Source organism: Apiospora marii (assembly GCF_038362585.1).
Source record: "Apiospora marii strain CBS 49790 chromosome Unknown utg000005l_segment0_segment0, whole genome shotgun sequence".
Taxonomy (NCBI): domain Eukaryota; kingdom Fungi; phylum Ascomycota; class Sordariomycetes; order Amphisphaeriales; family Apiosporaceae; genus Apiospora; species Apiospora marii.
In genome coordinates, this window is record NW_027117377.1 from 1,179,515 (window position 1) to 1,199,629 (window position 20,115).

Consider the following 20,115-nt stretch of genomic DNA (forward strand, 5'->3'; position numbering starts at 1 on the left):
TAGTTCAATCTGGGTTTGTAGATAGCCTCGAGTGTTGTATGATGTTGGCGTTGACAAGCCACAGGTCAGAGCTCACCCACGTCATTCGAAATCCGAAAGCCGCACTCGTACCTGACTCGTAAACTTCAAATGAATGAATTGACGCTACCTACATGCATAACACACCCAGTCTAAATAGCGATAAAAAAGCTCTTCTCCCCCTCCTTGGGCAACACCCGCGCCCGCTCCATGATAGGATCCACGCAAGACAACCGAATCCGCTCCGGCGTCGCGGGACTCTCCAACCGCAACAACCCATCCCCCTCGCCGCCCTCCCCGCCCAGCCGGGCCCGGACCCCGTAGTCCGCCCGCGCCGCCTTGAGCGCGTCGCGGATCGCGAAAAACACGGAGCTGCCCATGAACAGCGGCGGCTCGCCCACGCCCCGGCTGCGCTGGATCGTCCGCAGGTTCTCCCACGTCACCCCCTTGAGCAGGCTGACGTTGAACTGCTGCGGGATGTCCCGGAACCCGGGGATCTTGTAGGCGCCGGGCCCCTTCGTGAACAGGTTGCCCGCGTTGGGGCCGTTGCGCAGCCAGAGGCTCTCCTCCATGGTGAAGAGGCCCATGCCCTGCACGAAGGCGCCCTCGATCTGGCCGTAGTCGATCGACGGGTTGATGGAGCGACCCACGTCCATCTTGATGTCGGCCTGCCGACAGCTCCAGGTACCAGTCAGACAGTCCACCTCGACCTCCGCAGCCGCTACTCCTTGGGTAAAGTAGAAGAACATCTGGCCCTTGTTTTCGCCCCAGGTGTAACCGATTTCTGGAGTCTTGTAGAAACCATTCGCGCTGAGGTTCACGCGGTCGAAGTACGCAGCATGTGCAATATCCTTCATCGAAGCGTTCGGCCCCAGCTTTTCCTTGTAAGGGGCCAAGCGAGCATTGAGCTGTTCGCAGGCGTTATGGACCGCATAGCCGTTGAGGTCGGACGAAGCAGAAGCGGCCGTGGCCGAAGTGTTGGCGACTGTGTTGGTAGAAGTGTCAGATATATGGATGTCCTCCATGGGGATTTGAAGGGCCTCTGCCGCAATCATGATCATCTTGGTGTGAAGACCTTGGCCCATCTCCGTTCCGCCGTGGGCTACCAGAACAGAACCATCGTGGTAGATGTGTACCAGGGCCCCGGCTTGGTTCAACCACAGAGCCGTGAACGAGATGCCGAACTTCGTGGGAATCAAGGCAAGACCTCGCTTGCGCCACTTGTGCGCCTTGTTGAACTCGGTGACGGCTTTGCGGCGCTCTGCATAAGCCGATTCTTCCTGAACCTGCTTGTACATCAAGGGAACGTGCCAGTCCTGAATCGGCTGGTTGAAGTGCGTTTCCTCGTTAGGCTTATAGAAGTTGATCTCCCGCAGCTCCTCGACAGGCATACCCAGCCGGTCTGCAACTTCCGACATATACGACTCTGCCATAAACAAGCCCTGAGGGCCTCCGAAACCACGGAATGCCGTGTTCGACATCGTGTTCGTCTTGCAGAGACGACCGCGAATGTGCACGTTCGGGATCTTGTAGCAACTGTCGATGTGTGTCATTGCCCGTTCACAGACGGCTGGAGACAGGTCAAACGACCACCCAGCGTTGTTGAAGACGTCGGCATCCAGAGCTTGGAGCTTGCCGTCCTTGTTGACGCCGACCTTCCACTTGCACAGGAACGGATGTCTCTGTCCCGACATGATCATGTCCTCGTCGCGATTCAGCATACATCGTACCGGTCGCTTCGTCTTCTGTGCGGCGAGGGCCATCATCGTGCTGAGCTGGACACATCTCGTTTCCTTGCCACCGAACCCGCCTCCTAGGCGCTTGACACGCGCGACGACCTTGTTGGCCTGGACGCCCAGAATTCTCGCTGCGAATATTTGACTGGAATATAATCAGTATCAGTATACATCGTAACCAATGTGCCATGATGATGCTTACCTCTCCGTGGGGTTCTGGCTGCTGGTCCAGATCTCCATCTCGCCATCTTCTGGTTTAGGTATGCAGAGACAGGCGTTTGTCTCGAGGTAGAAGTGCTCCTGTCCGCCCATCCGGGTAACGCCAGAAAAGGTATAATCGCAATTCTTGAAGGCCTCATCTGCGTCACCTTTCTTCAGATAACGGTAAAACTTGTGAAAGCTCTCCTTCTCGATCGCCTCTTCCATGGTGAAAATCGCTGGAAGCGTCTCGTATTCGATCTTGACGGCTCTAGCGCCATCAGCCGCCCGGGCCTTCGAGGTCGCCAAAACGATGGCGATAGGCTGGCCGGCAGTGAAAACCTCATCCTCGGCGAAGAATAGATCATCAAAGTTCGGTGCGCCCCATTTGTTGTCATTGGCGTGGTGCAGATCATCCTTGTCGACGATGTCGACCACGCCAGGAATGTCCAAGGCAGCCGTGTAGTCGCGAGAGATGATCTTCGCGTGTGGCCTGGTCGAGAAGACCAGGGCAGCATGAAGCTCGTTCTTCATTGGCGGAATGTCGTCTGTATACTGCGCCTCGCCGGTGACCTGTTTCAGCGCTGCGACGTGATTTTTCGCTTTGCCGATTGTCTCTTTGGTGTACTCGGCTGTCGCCTCTCGGTCCTCCCATCCCTTGGACAATTCTCTTTCGAGCTCTTCGACTGCCTGGCTATCACCATGTTCGCTTTCGGCACTAAGACCAGATAAAACGTCATGGTAAAACCGGTAGAAGAAGCTGAGCGCCAGGGACTTTCTGTAAGACGCCATGCCCCCTGGTACCCCGAACTCCAGGTTGAAATCCGATTCCAGAGCATTCATGGCACCCTCCAGAGTATCTGGGTGTGCGAGCATTTTGCCCATCAAATACTCGTTTGTTTTCTTTGCCGCTACCGTGAAGGGAGCCATGCCGCCATACACCAAATTGCAATGCTCAACGGTTCCTTTCTCGTCAACCCTCACATGCAAGGCACCCGTAACAATGGCAATGTCGTCATCCTTACGTTTCGCCTGCTTGTAGGCTCTGAAATAGTCCCCTTTCGTTTTGGTAATTGGGATACGTATGGATGCGATGACTGCATCGGGCTCAAGAGCCGTCCGCCGGTAACCCTTGAAGAATGTAGACATCGGTATTTCCGTTTCTTTCTGTAAAGACTTGGCGATCAGAACAGCGTCGGCCGCCATGAACACCGGGTTCAGATCTGAGATGGGGGAAGCAGTTGCCAAATTGCCGGCCGGCGTTCCGACATTGCGAATTTGCCGACCTGCGAAGTACTTCAGTTGCTTGTAGATGGCCTCGAATATCTGGCCTTGCGCATCTCCATAATGCTTGATGGCCTCTTGACAGATGTTCTCCAAGTCCGTTAGAATAACATTGCCGCCAATCTCGATATGGTCATCCTTGAAGCTGTATAGCCTCAACTCCGGAATATCTCCAACAAATACCGAAACAGGGTATTGCAGAGCCTTGAACTTGATCTCGATCTGGGTCTCGGTACTGCCGCCAATGATTTTGGCTTCGGGGTATACGCTTTTGATCTCCAAAAGCTGCTCGAGGGTCATGGGTCGGTACCACCTCTTGCGCTTATTTCCAAAGGCCAAGGGTTTGAACACATGCTTCTTGAGCGTAGGTGGGAAGATCAACTCGGTGTCCTTGTTGTACTCGATGAAACCAGGAGGGGTGAAGCGCTTAATTGGCTGTCCATCATCCAAGCTCTTGCTCATACAGCATCCACCGGAGGCTTTGGTACCATCTCCGTTTTCCATACAGCAGCCGGACCCGCCGTTTGCTGTGCTGCTGCCGCACGAATTCTTGGTGCTGAAGCTCTGAGCGGCATCAAGGATGGGACGGTATCCCGTGCAGCGGCATAGGTTTCCGTCAAAGGCTTCCTCCACGTCATGTTCTGTTGGATTGTCGTTGTTGCGCAACAGGGCATACAGGCTCATGACGATCCCCGGGGTGCAAAAGCCACACTGGCTTCCGTTACTCTTGGCCACCCGTTCCTGTGCCGGATGGGGCTTTGTGACATTTCCGATACCCTCGATGGTGATGACATGCTTTCCATCAACACTCGCGAGCGGCGCCAAGCAGGCGTTTACGCTAGCATGATATATCTGCTTTGTCGTCGGGTTATACTGGCTGATGACAACGGTACACGCACCGCAACCTCCTTCAGCACAGCCGCTGTATTGATGGCGGGATCAGCAGTGGCGCTTTCAATGCAGGTTCGGGCAGCGGAGACTCACAGTTTCGTGCCGGTCAGACCTATCCCGCGCAGGTACTCAAGCAGTGTAACCTCGGGGTCGATTTCGTCGAGCACGACACGTGTACCGTTCAGGAAGAAGCGGATGGTGTCGTCGTATATAGTATTCAACTTGGGTCCATCCGTAGCCAATGGATCACGCTCAGGTGAGATAGCGATGGGCGCCATGTTCGCAAGTAGGTCGAATCAATCAAGCGAGTATCAGAGACCTTGGTCTCTTCGGTCCGTCTTGTTCAGACCTATATGGGTAAAGAGACGACCTCAGATGGACCGATCAACAATGAGAGGGAGTAGGTATCGTAATCATCCAAGCCAACAGCTCTCGCAGTAGCAAGTAATTGAACTTGAGTGCAATATCTGAAGATGCAATGCGTAGAGTCAGTCAGACCGCTGACTGGAGGAGAGAAGTAGGTAGGCGTTTGTTCAGATGACCCAGCTGAGGTCTAGGTTTGGTACCTACATATGCTGGCACATGTGGGGTGTGGCAAAGAAGCTCTTGTCGGTCTACTTGTAGTCCAGATCTTCGGGTGACGGGCGCGCGCCTGGAATGCGGTAAGCCTTCGATTGCCGGGATGCAAGACACAGGACACAAGCGGGCAGCTAGCCAGTCACCATTCTGCATTCGTGGCAGCAAATCAGAAACCACTGATTAAACATTTCGGCGATAAGCCATCCTGAACAGCATTCACTGTTTGTCATTGATCCGAATAGCACCTATCTTGTCCCGTTCACCTCGGTCTCTCTTACTGTTTCCGTTACGGACACAGGCAGCCAAACAGGGGGAAGCCAGATACGAACGAATGTATTAGTGGTATCAATCACCCCCAGTCATTGCCCAGCGACGCCCTTATCATTGCAATACCCCGCAAAGCCCCATGGCCGACCCCACCAAACCATCCCTGTGGTGGATCATCTCTCCTTACCGAACAAACTTCGGCCGGCTCCGCGCTCCAGTGCCAGGGCTGTCTTCCGCCAGCTACGACTACTGAAAACTAAGGGCATCACTGCTAGCATTGAAACCTTCGTGCCCATTTCATCCGACAAGCCGTAGCTCGATCTTTCGTCGTTGGAAAGAGCCGCGAGAACTCGGGACCCAGTAGATCTCAGGATAGAATCTCTTATCAGAACGCACCTACTAGCGTCTTGTCATTGCCCGTTTAAAAATTGGGGGCTTCTTTTCCTTAATGCAACCTTGGGATTCAAGAAACCGACCTTCCCATCACTTGTTGCAGGAGACAATGTTGAGGTCTATTATGTGACGAGTCAACCGCAGCCAAGCTGACCTTGTCGTCATTCCTGGAGAAGTTTGGCAATAGTGGTACAGTTCCACTGACAAGATGAATCTGTTCAATGCCAGTTTCTCTTCAGACAAAATCTGTACGAGTACTCACTGAGGTAGACTTGGAGAGACATGACTACCGAACATCGCCCAAGGAGAGATACCCTAAATATATGATCGGAATTGGATATTTGGACCTGTCATCCTGCTATTACTACTGAAAGACCCTGTCTCGGCTCAATTGCCGAGAGGGAAAGTCAATCAACAATTGACTTATAAGTTAGATAGACTGTCCAATATCGAACAATCTCGAATGATCTACCTATTCCTATTGACCTATTATGCTGAGGCTGTGTAGACGCCATGCATTGAAGAGAAATACGAGTTGATTTGTTCCACAGTCCCATAGCCAGTCAGCTTATGCTTGAAGGAAATCACTTCACATAAGCTCAAAGGCACAGCCTTATGAGGCAGATTTCGCAAAGAGTAAGATCATCTCAAACTCATCTGGTACGTTTCATCAAACGATCATTCTTCCGTGATATCCATCTCGCATTTCCATCACACATACACTCGAGTCATGGAACCCGAAGCGCCTACAACTCCTGGAAGGCCTGAAGATGGCCATGAGGTGCGCCGACAACAAGCACAACCCGGACCGGCCCTCCATCATCCGTCAGGTGCCGCACCAGTCCCGCCTTCACTTTTTTCATCTTTTACCACACAGTTCGCACACACTCAGACTCACGGAAACAGATATCGTCTCCGGTTTCCCATCAGTATGCTGGTTGGCCAGCATGCGCCTGGGTTTCTTTACAAAGTCATAGAATGCTGGAAAGTCATTTGGAAAGATTTTCACCTTCGGGATTACCGGGAAACGTTCGTAAGCGTGGTCGCATTCGCAGCTCTGGTCATGGCTGGTGTGACACTATGGCCAACCATCACTTCAACGAATGATGGTCGAAAATCAGAACAACTAGCAGAGTGGACTGCACGGAAAGATTTTCTATCCAATTGCGAGGAGGTAGGTAAAGCTTGTCTGGATACCACTGTGACTTATACATGCATAATAACGAACCACTTCAGCATAACTGGCCTTCTCCGTCTTGTGATACAGCAAGAAGCATGCAACTTGAAGCGCCGCCCAATTTCGATCGCTCGGGATGGAAAAGATATCTCACTCCAGACTGGGGTTCTACCATTCCCCAATTGTACGCAGATGAATACGCGGCACAACACAACAGCACATCGTTTCATCTTCTAGTGACACTGCTGTCGTTTCCTGCGTGTGGCTCCTTGTCGATTTGTATCTTCTTTCTTCGGAAGAGGAAAATGCGACTACCATATCGTATCCGTGAACTTCTTCGAAATTTCACAAATCTTCAGAGGCGCCTCTGTATTGCGAACAAGGCCCCCAAGCGAAGACTCTCTTCACACAGTGACGAAGAGGAAGACATCGATCCATCTTCCTCAACGGCATCAGGGGCTTACATAGGATATAGTCAAGGTCCTACAGAAGGGTTGCGTTACCGTTACCGGATCCCACCTAGTCATCAAGAAGAAAAGAAGGAGTTGCGCCGCGAAAAGGAAACTCTCAGCAAAGCTGTAGTCGACTTAAACGAAGAAATGAGAGAGTTACAGCGTGGGAAAGAACAGCTTGATCGTGCCGTCGTCAGCTTCAACGAAGATATTGAAAGGCTATCCCACGAAAAGGAAAAACTTCACGACGCCACCTTCAACTTGCACGAGGAAAAAAAGGGAACTTCGCCGCGAGAAGGAAACCCTCAGCAAGGCCGTTATCGGCTTAAGCGAAGAAAAAGCAGAACTACATCACGAAAAGGAAAGACTCAATGGTACCGTCGTTGGTTTAAGCAAAGATATTGAAATGTTGGTCCGCGAGAAGGAAGATTCCCGTGGCGATGTTGATTTGTTGAAAGAGGAAGTCGAGAGGTTAGCCTATGAAGAAAAGAGTCTACTTTTTCAGAAGGAGAGCCTCCGCAACGCCGTTGTTGACTTGAACAACAACTACAAAGAGCTACAGAAGGCCAACGACTGGTACGCCGACGAGAACGCCCGGCTCAAGGCCGAAACCGACCGGCAAAGGACCGAAAACTATCAGTGGTTGCGTCGGCGGCACCAATATCACGTACAGGATCAGATCATTTGCGATCAGTCGGACACGATCTATAGACTGCTATATCTGCTTGGACACTATAGAGATAGAGTCTGGTGAACTCGAGAAATGAGTATATTCATTAAGGGATGCGATGATCAGAATGATCGCTATGTATCGAAGGCGGTCATCAATCCAAACATTTAAAGCAGAAGCGACATAACAAGCATTCGTATCCCTCGATTCCAGAAAACTCTGAACATACCACAAAGCAAGTAATTACATAGCAATATTCGCCTAAAAGCTTTCTGTTTCCAATCCGTGGCTCTCCTACCACTTCACTCGCCCAACATTCTCAAATCAGCATCACGGGCATTTCAATATTCGCCGTCGCAGAGCCCGAGAGTTAGCTTCACGGAGTAGTACAAGCGACCGTTTGTTGGTGCATTCCTGAACTCAAACATGAGCTCCAGTCCCTGTCTTCGTCTATCACTCCCCTGTTCGGGTTTTCAGCCCTGAAAACAATCATCTTCGGTTCCTCCATACTGGTAACTCGCTCTACACCAAGTGTTACCGCAGGGCAAAAGTTCAGAAGGGAAAGGGGCATGTGTCTGAAGCCCATTGATGAAAACGCCTTTCGAATCTGTCAGGATCTCCTCTTTTAATTCCTCTATTTACTTGCAGTGTCAACTTCCCCAATGGAAGCAATCAGTCTTGTGTTATTAAGCTTGAATGGAAGTCGGATTCGCAGCAAAAAGATACAGCTAAAAGCCAGTACCATGAAGGGATGGTTAACAACAAGCACCTGTACTTGAGCCTGAGGCGTCACCAGCCGCCGACCCTGGAGCCGGCAACACCACACCTGTTCCCTTGTGTCATGCTGTATCGAGCTCCGCCCGGGCGGAAGAGAAAGGGACTACTTTTTCTCCCGGATCAACAGCAGTCGATCAGCGGAGGATCCTCGGTCTCAAAGCTCCCGTGTTCTGGGGCTTTCTCATCGCGCTCGTCGTGATCCTCGCGGGCGCCATAGGTGGTGGGATCGGTGGAGTGCTGGCGACCCATAAGCATACTACTAATAACAACAGTTCTTACAATAACAATAACCCTACCTCGATCCCGCCCAGGGAAACACTAGCAACATCGACATCGTCACCAGTCCTGCATTCGAACGCCACCAACAGTACCACCAGGGCGTTATCTTCCACCACTACGTCATTCTCGCTCACTATCACACCCTTCCTGTCTACCATGACGACTTCATCGTCGACAGAACAGCCATCGGCAGCATCGGCAATCGACGGGTGCCCGCACATCAACGGAACGCTTTATACCTCGCCCGTAGCCGTTGACGGAGAAATTCGGGCCATCAAGTTGCAAAGAGAGACAGCAGGGCAATCCTTTTTGCAATTCTGCAGCACGAACCTCGTCCCGGACAACAACACCCAGGAGGTAGAAGAAATCGCCTACTTGCGCACCAGGAGCTTCGAGGACTGCATGGACGTGTGCGTAGCCTGGAACCGCTCGGGACCGCAGAACACCGGGACAGATCGGAAATGCAGGGCCGTGTCGATCTCGAAACTTCGTAAGTCCTCTTTTACGAGTGCCAAGAGCGAGCAAGCAAGCGACAATGATAGCTCCTGCCGTACTGTATCAGTTTGTCCAAGTGTTCCGCTGACACATTTCCATATACTGCGTCCAGCGGGTGGGAAATGCCATCTAATAGCCATGGACAACGACTACACTTCCTGGGACGACTCGTTAGGGTCTACGGCGGATTTCACGAGCGGTCTACTACTTGGAGGGGTTTGATTGACCGAGATTTCTGTTTTGGTATGATAACCGATTGGGTTGGATTCGTATGTTGATGGAGTCTTGCTCAAGACAAGCAAATCCCAGGGCGCCCTCTTCTCAGCAGCTCCACGATCGTTGCTCACTGAACTGTCAGCCTGGCTCACGTAGCACACCCGAGTGGGCTACTGAAAGTTTCATATCCTCATTCTCTCCTCCACCAAATCCATCTTGTTCATCGCCCTGTCGTAGACAGACCGGTCTATGGCGCAATGGTCGGGAAAACCTGCATAGATTGATACAGGGGATAGGGAGGTTCGGCGTAGGACTTGCGCTCACTTTATCCAATCCCAACTCAAACAGCGTGTAAATTTCGGTGTGCCATACAGGGTATTGTTGCCCCAACCAAAATCTGACACTGTATTCCTCGGAGGGCTGATCAGTCAACCTGGCGTCTTGCTGCATGCTTGTCTGGTGCGATGTTTCACGATCTTCCGGTACAGCTCCGACGGGATGGTGACTTACACATGCGTCCAAGTATCGATGCGAACGATTCGACCCCAAAATCGCATATGCTGACGTGAGAGCATATCGATGAAAAGATGACATATTGAAAGACAGTCGAAATGGTACGTGGGGTCTGAAACCCCTGGATCTGCGATCCCGATCAATCATGCAGTCAGCATGGATCCGTCTGACGGGTTCGGGGCTATCGTCGAGATCGGATCTGAACATGCTTCCCTTGTCCCTGTGCCTTTCCCCTTCAGTCCTTGATGAGATCCTTCAGCTGAAGAAATACGCATCATCGTATGTCTAATACTCGCAACTCGGCCTGCGCAGAGTTGTACATAGTGTTTCTACGCTTACAGCCGGGTGGGGGGTTTTGCGTCGGTAGGACTTTGGTGATACGGCTCCCGAGATGGAAGTGTTCATACAGCCCCTCTACATGACTGCCATTCGAATCTGCTGTGGGAGTTTACCAAAATTCCTCATTTGATCGCTCTTCGAACACCTTGGCTGTCCCTATGTTTCTAAGTTTCTTGAGTTATTAGTTACAACAACTCTTTTTGGTTCCAGCCCCAGACATCCTTCTCACGTGTAAGGAGAACGAGATTGATCTCCCTGTCAAAAGGCATTATCAGAGAATAGGAGAAAGAGAAGAAAGTTGACATGGCTACCGACAAGCACGCAAATTCGAGCCAGCAAAGTCATTATTCGGATTTGGAACTGGCAGCGCATCATCCGTATCTGGGCATTGAAGTCCAGACGCAGCAGTGGGGACACACCCAGTCTGGCGTGCCGATCTCAGAGGAGAAGCAGGCACATATACCAGCAGCTGCGGAAAACCGCAGGCGAGTTCTGGGTCTCACAGTTCCTATCTTCTGGAGCCTCACAATCGCTCTCGCCTTGATCATTGCCGGCGCCATAGGCGGGGGGCTCGGCGGCGGTCTATCCGCGAAAAGGGGAGCGACATCACTCGAGAAACCGGCACAGCAAGTTTCTGATAGCGGCACCGTGACGAAAATGCTACCGATAGTAATCCCCACGATAGTCCCCACAGATGGGGGTTGTGATGACCGCAACAAGAACATCAACGGGACGACCTACACCCCGCTCGAGAAAGTCAACGGCAACACGGGGGCGATGGCGGGCATCACCCTCCAGGGCCAAGCCTCGCCACAAACGATCCAGCAACTATGCGATACCGACTATCCCGATCGCGATACCGACCCTGGCGTGCACGACCTGCTCAGCTTTTTCGCGGCGACGTTTGAGGACTGTATGCTGGCGTGCGCCTTGTACAATCGCCAGTTCCAGCAGAATGAGATTGCGACGAAGGGCCATAGTGACCCTGGAGGGCAATGGTATTGTACGGGCGTGTCCATCATGAAAACGGGTAAGTTCCTCTCGGTGGTATATCGTGTACAAGCGAGAACGACCATGTATTTGGTCCCTGCTGACTGTCATTTGCGGCTTCTAGTGGGAGGAAGATGTTATCTAAAGCACAAGGACGCTCCTACTTACGACTTCAAAAACGACACATCGACTCCGACAATATCCACTAGTGGTATATTGATTGGAGGGCTATCGTAAGCGAAGAGGGACGAGGCACCTAATCAACTAATTGAATCGGAGGGCTAGGTATGGCGTCCAAAATACCTATCCGAGATGCCACCAGAATCTCACAGCGCACCGTAAGGAGGATAATCAAGTTTGTCTTGTTCATATTTTAGACTTGGTTTCAGCAGAATGTAGTACGTAGCCTGTTCGGTAGTTTTCATGTTTCCCCTTGACCATTAAACATCCCTTCCATCTCAGCTGGATATCCCTGATAAACGCCCCTTAGAAACTCCTTCGCTTTATAAATGCACTCTTATCCGGACCCTTGACCGGCGCATCGGTTTTGGCTTCATGCGCGGCTCGAAACGACATCTATGGGCCCAATCCTTGAAACTTTCTCGAAGACAGGGGGATGAGGTTATCCTTGTTCTTCTTCCACTCCATCGTCCACTTCCGATACTTCCAAGCCTTGGTCGCGAACTCGAGGTAGGCGAGGCCCAGCAGCAGCATGGCCGTCGTCTGCCCAAAGTCCCAGCGGTCCTCGTCCTCGGTGCCCTCGAGGAGGGGCTGGTTGGCGTGGCGGATGGCGATCATGAAGTAGAGGTGCACCGGGTACTCGAGCATGGCGAAGACGAGGACGAGCATGAGCACCTTGGACCCGCCGAACACGGCCATGCCGATGGCGATCAGCACCCACAGCGCCGTGATCAGGACGTAGGCCTGGTCGGACCCCGGGTGCGACGCGAACCGGTGCGACGCGCCGACCGTGTTGTAGCATTCGCCCAGCTTGCCGTCCTCCTGCCACGCGGCCAGGCGGATCACGAAGGTGATGGCCAGCGCGATGAAGAATATGGCGAAGCCGTAGACTGTGAGGTATCGAGACGACAGGCGGGACGTCGACCTATTAAGCATCTTCTGGCAGAAGGCGAGACAAACCAGGACCGCGATACTCGACACGCTGTTGGCAGAGGAGGAAATAATTAGCTTGTTACCAGCCACAAGTAATGGCGTGTGTTAGACTTACCCAACGAAGCTCACCGTGTCGAAGACCAGACGCAGGTGATACAGTCCCAATTCCTTCCTCTTGGTCCATGCGGTGATCTGTACTCGTCAAAACCATGTTAGTCGTGCACTTGCCCACAAGAAATGCCAAGTAAGGTGTTTGTCTATCAACCTACCATGAGGGCAATGCCCAGCAAGACCTGCAGATCGTTGCCGATATTGACAACATCGGAGAGAAACTCTATTCGCTTCCGCCGTCGTTCATGCTCGTCGGACCCTTCTGGGTGGTGATGCAGGTGAAGATGGCCCTTCTTCGACAGAATGACGATCCAGCCGGCAAGGAAGAGAGAAAGCAGGGCCTGGCCGGCGAAGGAGATGAGTACTCCCAGACCCGCGATGTCGGGCGCCGCCTCGCCGACTCTATCGCAGTAGGTGATGGTGAGGTTGATGGGGACCTCGTCCGCCAAGGTCAGAGACATGGTCGTTTACGGGTCCCTTCTTTCAATAAAGCCGTCGACAACTGGAGAAAAGAAAACAGAAGGAAAAAGGAAGGCGCCCAAACAAACAAACAGACGCACGAAAAATCAAAGCGGTCGGTCTATAAGACGATCTCTAATAAGTTGCACGGATGGGGAAATAATTGGGATGCCAAGAAGGAAACTGGAGGTTGTAAGCAGACTTGGCATCCGGGGAGTGGGCTGGCCTTTTTTAAAGAATGGCAGGCGAGGGTCTGGACTTGTGGTCTGCGCCGTGGCCCTGCGCCTCCATGATTTGGTTTGATTCACGCCCAGCAGGCCATCGTGAAACGTTATTCGAAGCGGGTTTGGTTATTTGAGGAAGCACCTGAACTCTAGAAGCGCGGCAAAAGACTGGCTGGCAGGAGGCCGAGGGTGCGGGCGCATCCTAGCTTCCCGTGGTCCGGCCCCTGCCCCCCAATCACCTGCCAATTACTACCGCAAAACCGCAAAATAAGCACTTATCAGGAGGGTCCCTTCTGGTCAGGCCATATTACTTGTCAAAAGGAGAGGCAGCCGTCAAACCCAGGCTTAGGGGTCCAAGGGTCCCTTGAATGGCGATCTGCAAATAGTACCAAGTCCACTCGAAAAACAGACGGGGGCTTATTTTAGCTTCGAACTTCAACTGCCGAAAAGCCCGCGCCAGCCACATGCGCTGACTCCCAACCCATCGATCAGGCTCTCTCGCGAGCCTTGGGATTCCTCTCTCAAGCATCTTCCATTCACTGACAATATCCAATCGTTTCTAGAAATACCAGCCACCGGGGAAAAGCGGGAGCTGCAAGGCCTGTCCTAGAAGGCATTCAGAGAGATGCGTTTCAAAATGGATACATGCGAATATGCTCAGCCACGTGTTTCCCCCACCAACAACCAGATCTACAAGAGGTTGCAGTGCCCAATGACGAATAGGCGCCAGCATGTTTCGAACGGAATATGCCATCTCGTTCCTGACTATCACCTACTCTCTGTACATACACAAATCATGACGCGAGGTGGGATATGGTTGTAAGGAGCTGCATATGTCGCTGTAAGTGCCCAGGCGTTCGACTGTCCAGGCTGTGTAATTTCACGCCGGGTTTTGTAAGTTGGTAAGATTTTGATATGCGCTCCCACACTTGACTTCAGGAGGCTTATCGAAAGAGGACTAACTGAATCAATATTCGTATCGAAGCATTGCATGAGCATTATTGACAAGTGGTCCGACACCCAGAAGAACGGGCAAGCTTATTACAGTGGTGCAAAACGACTGCAAGTCGGGGGGCCCACTCTTGCCAATCCAAACCGACCAAATCTTCTTCCCTAGCGGGCTCCGAATGGTGCAAATGGGATCGCAGACGGATCATCACACCTTGAACAACATAAGACGCGATTATCGTCCCGCAGGACTCCGGGTCGCTGTCCTTCGGCGTTATCTTTTCCAAGCCGCTCGGACACACAGCTTCCACAAGAAAACGGAGGGATCGTCGTTACGAGCAATGACCCTCTTGGTCGGCACCCCATCCCACTTCGCTAACCTAAGTCCCTTCGACTAACAGCGCAGTCGATATATCCTCGAAGCCCCAAATGTGTTGTTCCTCTCAGGATCTTCATTCGTATTTTTCAAATAGTAATTTCCGCCCACTTGAATGATAGCACATACAAGGCCATGCTCAACCAGTGACATCCAAGCATTATCCAAGCGTTTCCTTCCGCCCCTAATTCCTTGAGCGTACACGGAGACAGGCAAAGCTTGCCATACTCCAAGAGAGAAACGGCCTTTCAGTACGCATCTGATCCAAGGACGCTGCTGTTCATCGCTGCCTCGGCCTCCCGTGGCTGCTGGTAGCCACGGCTGTGCTCCGCGCACGCCTTCATGCAACTGCTCCAAGATCCGACACTGTCTCCCTGAAATATAGATTCCCAAAACGGCTCGATCTTTCACATACGACCATATCCTGCTGAATACTAGGGATCCCGTCCGCTCTCCCATATATAAGCAGCAGAGAGCCGAATTAGTACTAGGGTCGGTGACGACCTGGGAATCCTCGGTGTTGTATGTTTTTGTCTTTTTGTACTCCTCTTGCACAGAGGCTGGACAGGTCGCTCGTGCACCTCCAGCGTTGCCGTTGTTCGACCCTGGTGTAGCGCAGTTGTTGGGCGAAGGACTGCTGTGCGCAAGGCGAATCTACGGGGCGGTGGCACCGTCGCGGTTGTCGGTAGCATCTCTCCCGCCGCCATAGCCTCCGATGAAGTTGCTACCACGTTACTGCTGCTGCTGTTTTCCGCGCGGCCTGGGCGCCGCCAACGTCGCCGCCGATCGCAGAACGGGTGATGCTCAGAATGCGCGTGGCCAAGGCGCGCCACAAGACGGGGCCGTGAGCAAAGGGGGAGGTGGGAGATGTCATGGCATATTCAAAAAGACTACGATTGTCCAGACTATAACCCCCACCCCCAATTCAGGGGCCTCATGTCCTAGCGAGACGAAAAGAGACGAGGCATAACATAGCCCCCCATCGCTTCTTGACCAGAGCATGTTTGTTATATGCTGACGGAGGTACGACTAAGGAGTCTTGAGTGAGGTGTAGGGGAGCGGCCGTGGCGAAGAGTCGTCACCATAACACTTGTTATGGTTTGCTTCATCGGCGCATTCGCAGCAGCTGGCGGGCTTTCCTCATCGATAGCCTACGAAATCGGGCGAAGTCCTCCCGAAAGGAGATAATTGTCAGGCCGGTACCGATAGATCGACAGTGGATGGGACCGCTGTGAACGCGGTCAGATCGTACTGGGCGCTTTTCTTTAACGACATGGCGAACTACCGATGCAAAGAATCGCTATGGAAACCAAAGCTCCGGTATTATGGAATGTTCCAGGTTCGTCATTGGAGCTGTCCCAACATCGGTCATGGATTACAATGCCTCGCGCCCTTTCGAACAAAGCGTTTGCCGACGGGGAAGCTCAAACATAGGCGTAATCAATTACACCCATGTGGTCCCAGACCTCGAGGCCCAATCTGCGAGAGCAAGATACCAAATGCATAATAACGATTTTATACTTGGGTATGGAACCTCACTTCATGAAGCTCACCTGACTGTTCATACGTTGAGCGGACCATGTCAATGGATCTGCAGCTGAGCCTAAGCTGATTCACCACCCGTAGCCCAAGTTGGATATGGACGAACCAGCAAGGATCAGTACTCAACACATCTGTCGAATTCAATCTGGATCAGGCCATTGCAAGGGATGATGGGGAAGTCACCTTGTACTTCCTGCAGGGGAATGGGGTTCGATTTCTATCGCATACAGAAGATGATTGGTACCGAGGGACCGTCCCTGACGGAGAAGGTCAGCATCTCCCAGAAGAAGCAGCGTCACCTCTGGGCTGCATCGACCAATTCCAGTGGTGTCGAGATCCAGCATTGGGATAGTGTTCCGAACACGGCCAGCAGGGACGGGGAGTTTTTGGCCCCCAAATTGCAACCCCCACTCAAGACTTCTGCAAGCTCTGATCGAGGGCCCCTGGATTGGGGGTTATGGCTTGGACAACAACTGTAGTCTTTTTTTTGAATATACTTAATGCTATGACATCTCCCCCCCGTTTTCTTGAGCGCCTCGGCCACGCTCATTTCTTGCGGTCGGCGGGGGACGTTAGCGGCGCCCAGGCCGCGTGGAAAACAGCAGCGCAGCAGCGCGGTAGCGATGGTACCACCGCCCCGTAGGTTCGCCTTGTGCGCCCCAGTCGTTCGCTCAACTGCGCTACACCAACTGCCCCAGAGGGTCGAACAACGGCAACGATGGGATGCACGAGCAACCTGTCCAGCCTCTGTACGAAAAAAAAAAAAAAAAAAGTACGATATAATAATTAACGCTATATATATATACTATTAAGCTTAGAAGACATGTTGACCCCATCATTCTACCGAGGAGTATTCAAAGTTCGTCGTTTTGATCGGGCGGAGCCTTTCAACTGGTCGCTTCGTCTGCCGACTTGCCGTCATCGTCCGTCTTCTTCTTCTTCTTGATGTTGACCCACGGAATGAAAACGCCCCCGAGAACCGACAAGGCGGCGAGGGCCAGGGTCACGAAGAAGGACCTGGTGAGCGCCGAGTTGTATGCCGCGATGACGCCGTCCAGGAGCGCCAGCGGGACGATCTGGCGAATGTTGGTCGCGCCCGCCGCCAGGAGGGCGCCGGCGTCGAGGCTCGGCACGTTCTGCCGGAGGGACAGGGAGAGTTGGTTGGCGAAGACGGATTGGGCTGGCGGATGAAAGATGGTTAGCTACATGTTTCATTCCATACTCCTTTGTTTTGTTTGGGGGGGGGGGTTCCCCTGGCTGGGCTCGAATGGAGAAGACATACCGACAGAGATGAAGATGGCGCCGCCCATGGTCTGGAAGAAGATGATCATGCAGGACGCGGTGGGGATGTCCTTCATGTCGAGCGCCGTCTGCACCGCGATCATGGGCTGCTGGATGCCCAGGCCGACGCCGATGCCGTAGATGGCCTGGTAGCCGATCCAGTGCGCCGCGGTGGCGTCGGGGCGGAGCGTGGTGAGGAGGCCGGCGCCGACGGACATGAGCGCGGTGCCCAGCAGCATGATGGGCGCGTAGTAGCCGAGCGCCGTGACGAGGGCGCCGCCGAGGATGGCGGCGACGGCCACCGTCAGCAGCAGGGGCAGCGTGCGGATGCCCGAGTCGAAGGCGGGGACCTCCTGCACCGCCTGGAACCAGACGGGCAGGTAGTAGGCGAGCACGAAGGAGGAGCTGCCGATGCCGAACGCGTACAGGCAGCTGGCGTACACGGTACGGTCGCCCATCAGGCGGGGCGGCACCGTGGCGTTCTCGCCCTGCCGCCACTGCATGTAGAGGAAGGCGACCAGCAGGACGCCAAACAGGACCAGCAAGGCGATGATGCGGCCGTTGCTCCAGTCGTACTCGTTGCCGCCCCAGCGCAGGGCGAGGAGGAGGCAGATGACGGCGCACATGGACAGGAGGGAGCCGACGGGATCGATGCGCTTGATCATCTCGGACATGGTCTGGTCGGCGGGCGGGTCATCCAACTTGGGGCTGGCGAAGAGGAAGACGATGATGGCGAGGGTGATGGCGCCGAGGGGCAGATTGATCCAGAAGCACCATCGCCACGACTAACCACACTCCGAGGTCAGTTCGGTTCGACGTGTAGGGAGGGCATCTCCAATGCTGAAAAGACCTACCGCCTTGTCGGTAAAGACGCCGCCCAGCAGCGGGCCGGCCACGGAGGAAATGCCGTTCATGGCGCCGATGAAGCCCGAGTAGAGGGGCCGCTTGGCGACGGGGACGCTGTGGGCGAGGATGACGAGGGCGCCCGAGTAGACGCCCGCGGAGCCGATGCCGGCCACGGCGCGGCCGACGATGAGGGTGACGGAGTTCCGGGCCACGCCGCAGAGCAGGCTGCCGAGCTCGAAGACGCCGATGGCGGCGATGAAGACGGCCTTGATGGGCAAGTACGAGTAGAGCTTACCGAAGAACAGCTGCAGGCAGGCCGTCGTAAGCAGGTACGCGCTCCCGTACCAGCCCACGTCGGACAGGCTGTTGAACTCGTCCGAGATGCGCGGGACCGCGGTGGCGATGATGGAGTTGCTGTTGTTTTCACCGTCCGCGTTAGCATGCCGTGTCAGGCCGTCGTAGGCCTCCGGGCGGAAAGAGAAAAAGGCAAAGGCAAAGGCAAAGGCTTCCTTACTCGAGGGCAATCAGAAAGACGCCTAGGCACAGTGCGACGCCGATGAGCGCCAGCCGGGCCCCGGTTGGGTATTTGCCATCATCGTCGTCGTCTCCTTCCTGCGTCTCGGCCTCCTTGGAGGAGGGCGGCGACTCGGCCGTGGACGTCTTGGCCAAATCGGCCTTCTCGTCGCACGCAATGGCGGGACCCGGGCCCTGTGTCGTTGTTGGCTGTTCCTGTTCCATAGCTGACCGATAATTAGTGGCAACGTCGGGGCGGTAATAGATAATAGTACTTTGTCTCGCGGCGAAGGGAAGAGGATCTGAGGGAGGGGATGTCGCCTCACGAGAGCTCCTGCCGTAGTAGACTGAGGGATGGATGGATGGATGGATGGACAGGCGAGAAGTCTGCACCCTACGCCCACTACATACAATTTTATTCTTTGTTTCTGTTGCTACGACGTGCGTATGCCCACGGATGCCTATGGACGATACTACCCTCGACGGGCAGAATTCCGGCGCTTCATGCGGAACCGCTTGTGCATAAATAGGAATAAGCATTGACTTGCAGGGTTGGCGTACCTATTATATTACCGCTGCGCGCTTCTTTACTCGTTTGAGCGCCAATGAATCGTGTATAATCACCCAGTCTCGGTATCTTCCGCTCGGAACGAGGTCCAGGTCCAGGTCCGGGTCCGGACGGCAGATGGCTAACCTGATTCGGCCGATAGTCAGTACTACCCAGCACCAGAGGATATGGCAGCTTCGCGGGCCGGTATCTTACTACCAGTCCGACAGCCATCAGCCCGGTTGTTTACGGACTCAAGATTCCATGGTAGGAAATACTATAGATGGAATTTCCGCAAGCCCCTGTCTCATTCGGTTGGCTACTTGTACTTACCTGCTGCGCTTCGGAATTCGAGATGACCGGACCGAGGTCCGAAACGTATCCGCTCGCACGTCGCAACCCTGGAAGTAGAATAGGGGGGCCTGTTCCAATAAGGGGCTAGATCAACGTGCCACCCGATGCCACATATCCGGCCCACATTGCTTCCGCATCCTCCCTCTCCTGCAAGCCACCCATTTTGAAAACGCACTGGCACACTACGCAAACTGGCAGGGGGACAATATACCAGGCGGCTCAAGTCAGGGATAGTTGCTACCTGACGGCCACGCTGCTGTAGCTGGGCAAAGCCTAGAGCATGACAGCGCGCAGGCCTGTTTAGGTGTGTGTGTATACGTGTGTACGACCACGTCGGGAATCGCATGCAATACAGTTGAAAATATATGGGATGACGTGAGACATGCCGCCTATAGCTAGCTGGCTTGCTGCTGCAGCGCGCGCGGGATATGACGGAATGCTCCTATTGTTATCAGCTGGGGCTTTGTCCTGTGCGCAGCTGTGTAAGTGGGAAGCTCTGTAACTACTCCGGTGCCGTCTTTCCGATC

At 53.6% G+C, this 20,115-nt stretch overlaps 6 protein-coding genes across 6 annotated transcripts; 2 read left to right on the plus strand and 4 right to left on the minus strand.

The window, feature by feature from the left end:
* Positions 1–170: 170 nt before the first annotated feature.
* PG985_008257 (xanthine dehydrogenase) lies at positions 171–4,405 on the minus strand (the record flags this gene model as incomplete). The annotated part of the gene is made up of 3 exons (XM_066828025.1): positions 171–1,899; positions 1,957–4,158; positions 4,221–4,405. The coding sequence occupies 3 exons, from the start codon at positions 4,403–4,405 to the stop codon at positions 171–173; spliced, it is 4,116 nt and encodes a 1,371-aa protein (XP_066682937.1).
* Positions 4,406–7,401: 2,996 nt separating this feature from the next.
* Positions 7,402–9,438, plus strand: PG985_008258 (uncharacterized protein; the record flags this gene model as incomplete). Its single annotated transcript, XM_066828026.1, has 3 exons — positions 7,402–7,642; positions 8,603–9,211; positions 9,353–9,438. The coding sequence occupies 3 exons, from the start codon at positions 7,402–7,404 to the stop codon at positions 9,436–9,438; spliced, it is 936 nt and encodes a 311-aa protein (XP_066682938.1).
* Positions 9,439–10,587: 1,149 nt separating this feature from the next.
* PG985_008259 (uncharacterized protein) lies at positions 10,588–11,511 on the plus strand (the record flags this gene model as incomplete). Its single annotated transcript, XM_066828027.1, has 2 exons — positions 10,588–11,314; positions 11,399–11,511. 2 exons carry the CDS (start codon positions 10,588–10,590, stop codon positions 11,509–11,511), a joined length of 840 nt encoding a protein of 279 aa, XP_066682939.1.
* Positions 11,512–11,850: 339 nt separating this feature from the next.
* On the minus strand, positions 11,851–12,959 carry PG985_008260 (uncharacterized protein; the record flags this gene model as incomplete). Its single annotated transcript, XM_066828028.1, has 3 exons — positions 11,851–12,436; positions 12,503–12,579; positions 12,657–12,959. The coding sequence occupies 3 exons, from the start codon at positions 12,957–12,959 to the stop codon at positions 11,851–11,853; spliced, it is 966 nt and encodes a 321-aa protein (XP_066682940.1).
* Positions 12,960–14,753: 1,794 nt separating this feature from the next.
* On the minus strand, positions 14,754–15,379 carry PG985_008261 (uncharacterized protein; the record flags this gene model as incomplete). The annotated part of the gene is made up of 3 exons (XM_066828029.1): positions 14,754–14,871; positions 14,921–15,159; positions 15,242–15,379. The coding sequence occupies 3 exons, from the start codon at positions 15,377–15,379 to the stop codon at positions 14,754–14,756; spliced, it is 495 nt and encodes a 164-aa protein (XP_066682941.1).
* Positions 15,380–16,934: 1,555 nt separating this feature from the next.
* Positions 16,935–18,912, minus strand: PG985_008262 (uncharacterized protein; the record flags this gene model as incomplete). The annotated part of the gene is made up of 4 exons (XM_066828030.1): positions 16,935–17,227; positions 17,330–18,113; positions 18,183–18,588; positions 18,689–18,912. 4 exons carry the CDS (start codon positions 18,910–18,912, stop codon positions 16,935–16,937), a joined length of 1,707 nt encoding a protein of 568 aa, XP_066682942.1.
* Between the last annotated feature and the right edge of the window lie 1,203 nt (positions 18,913–20,115).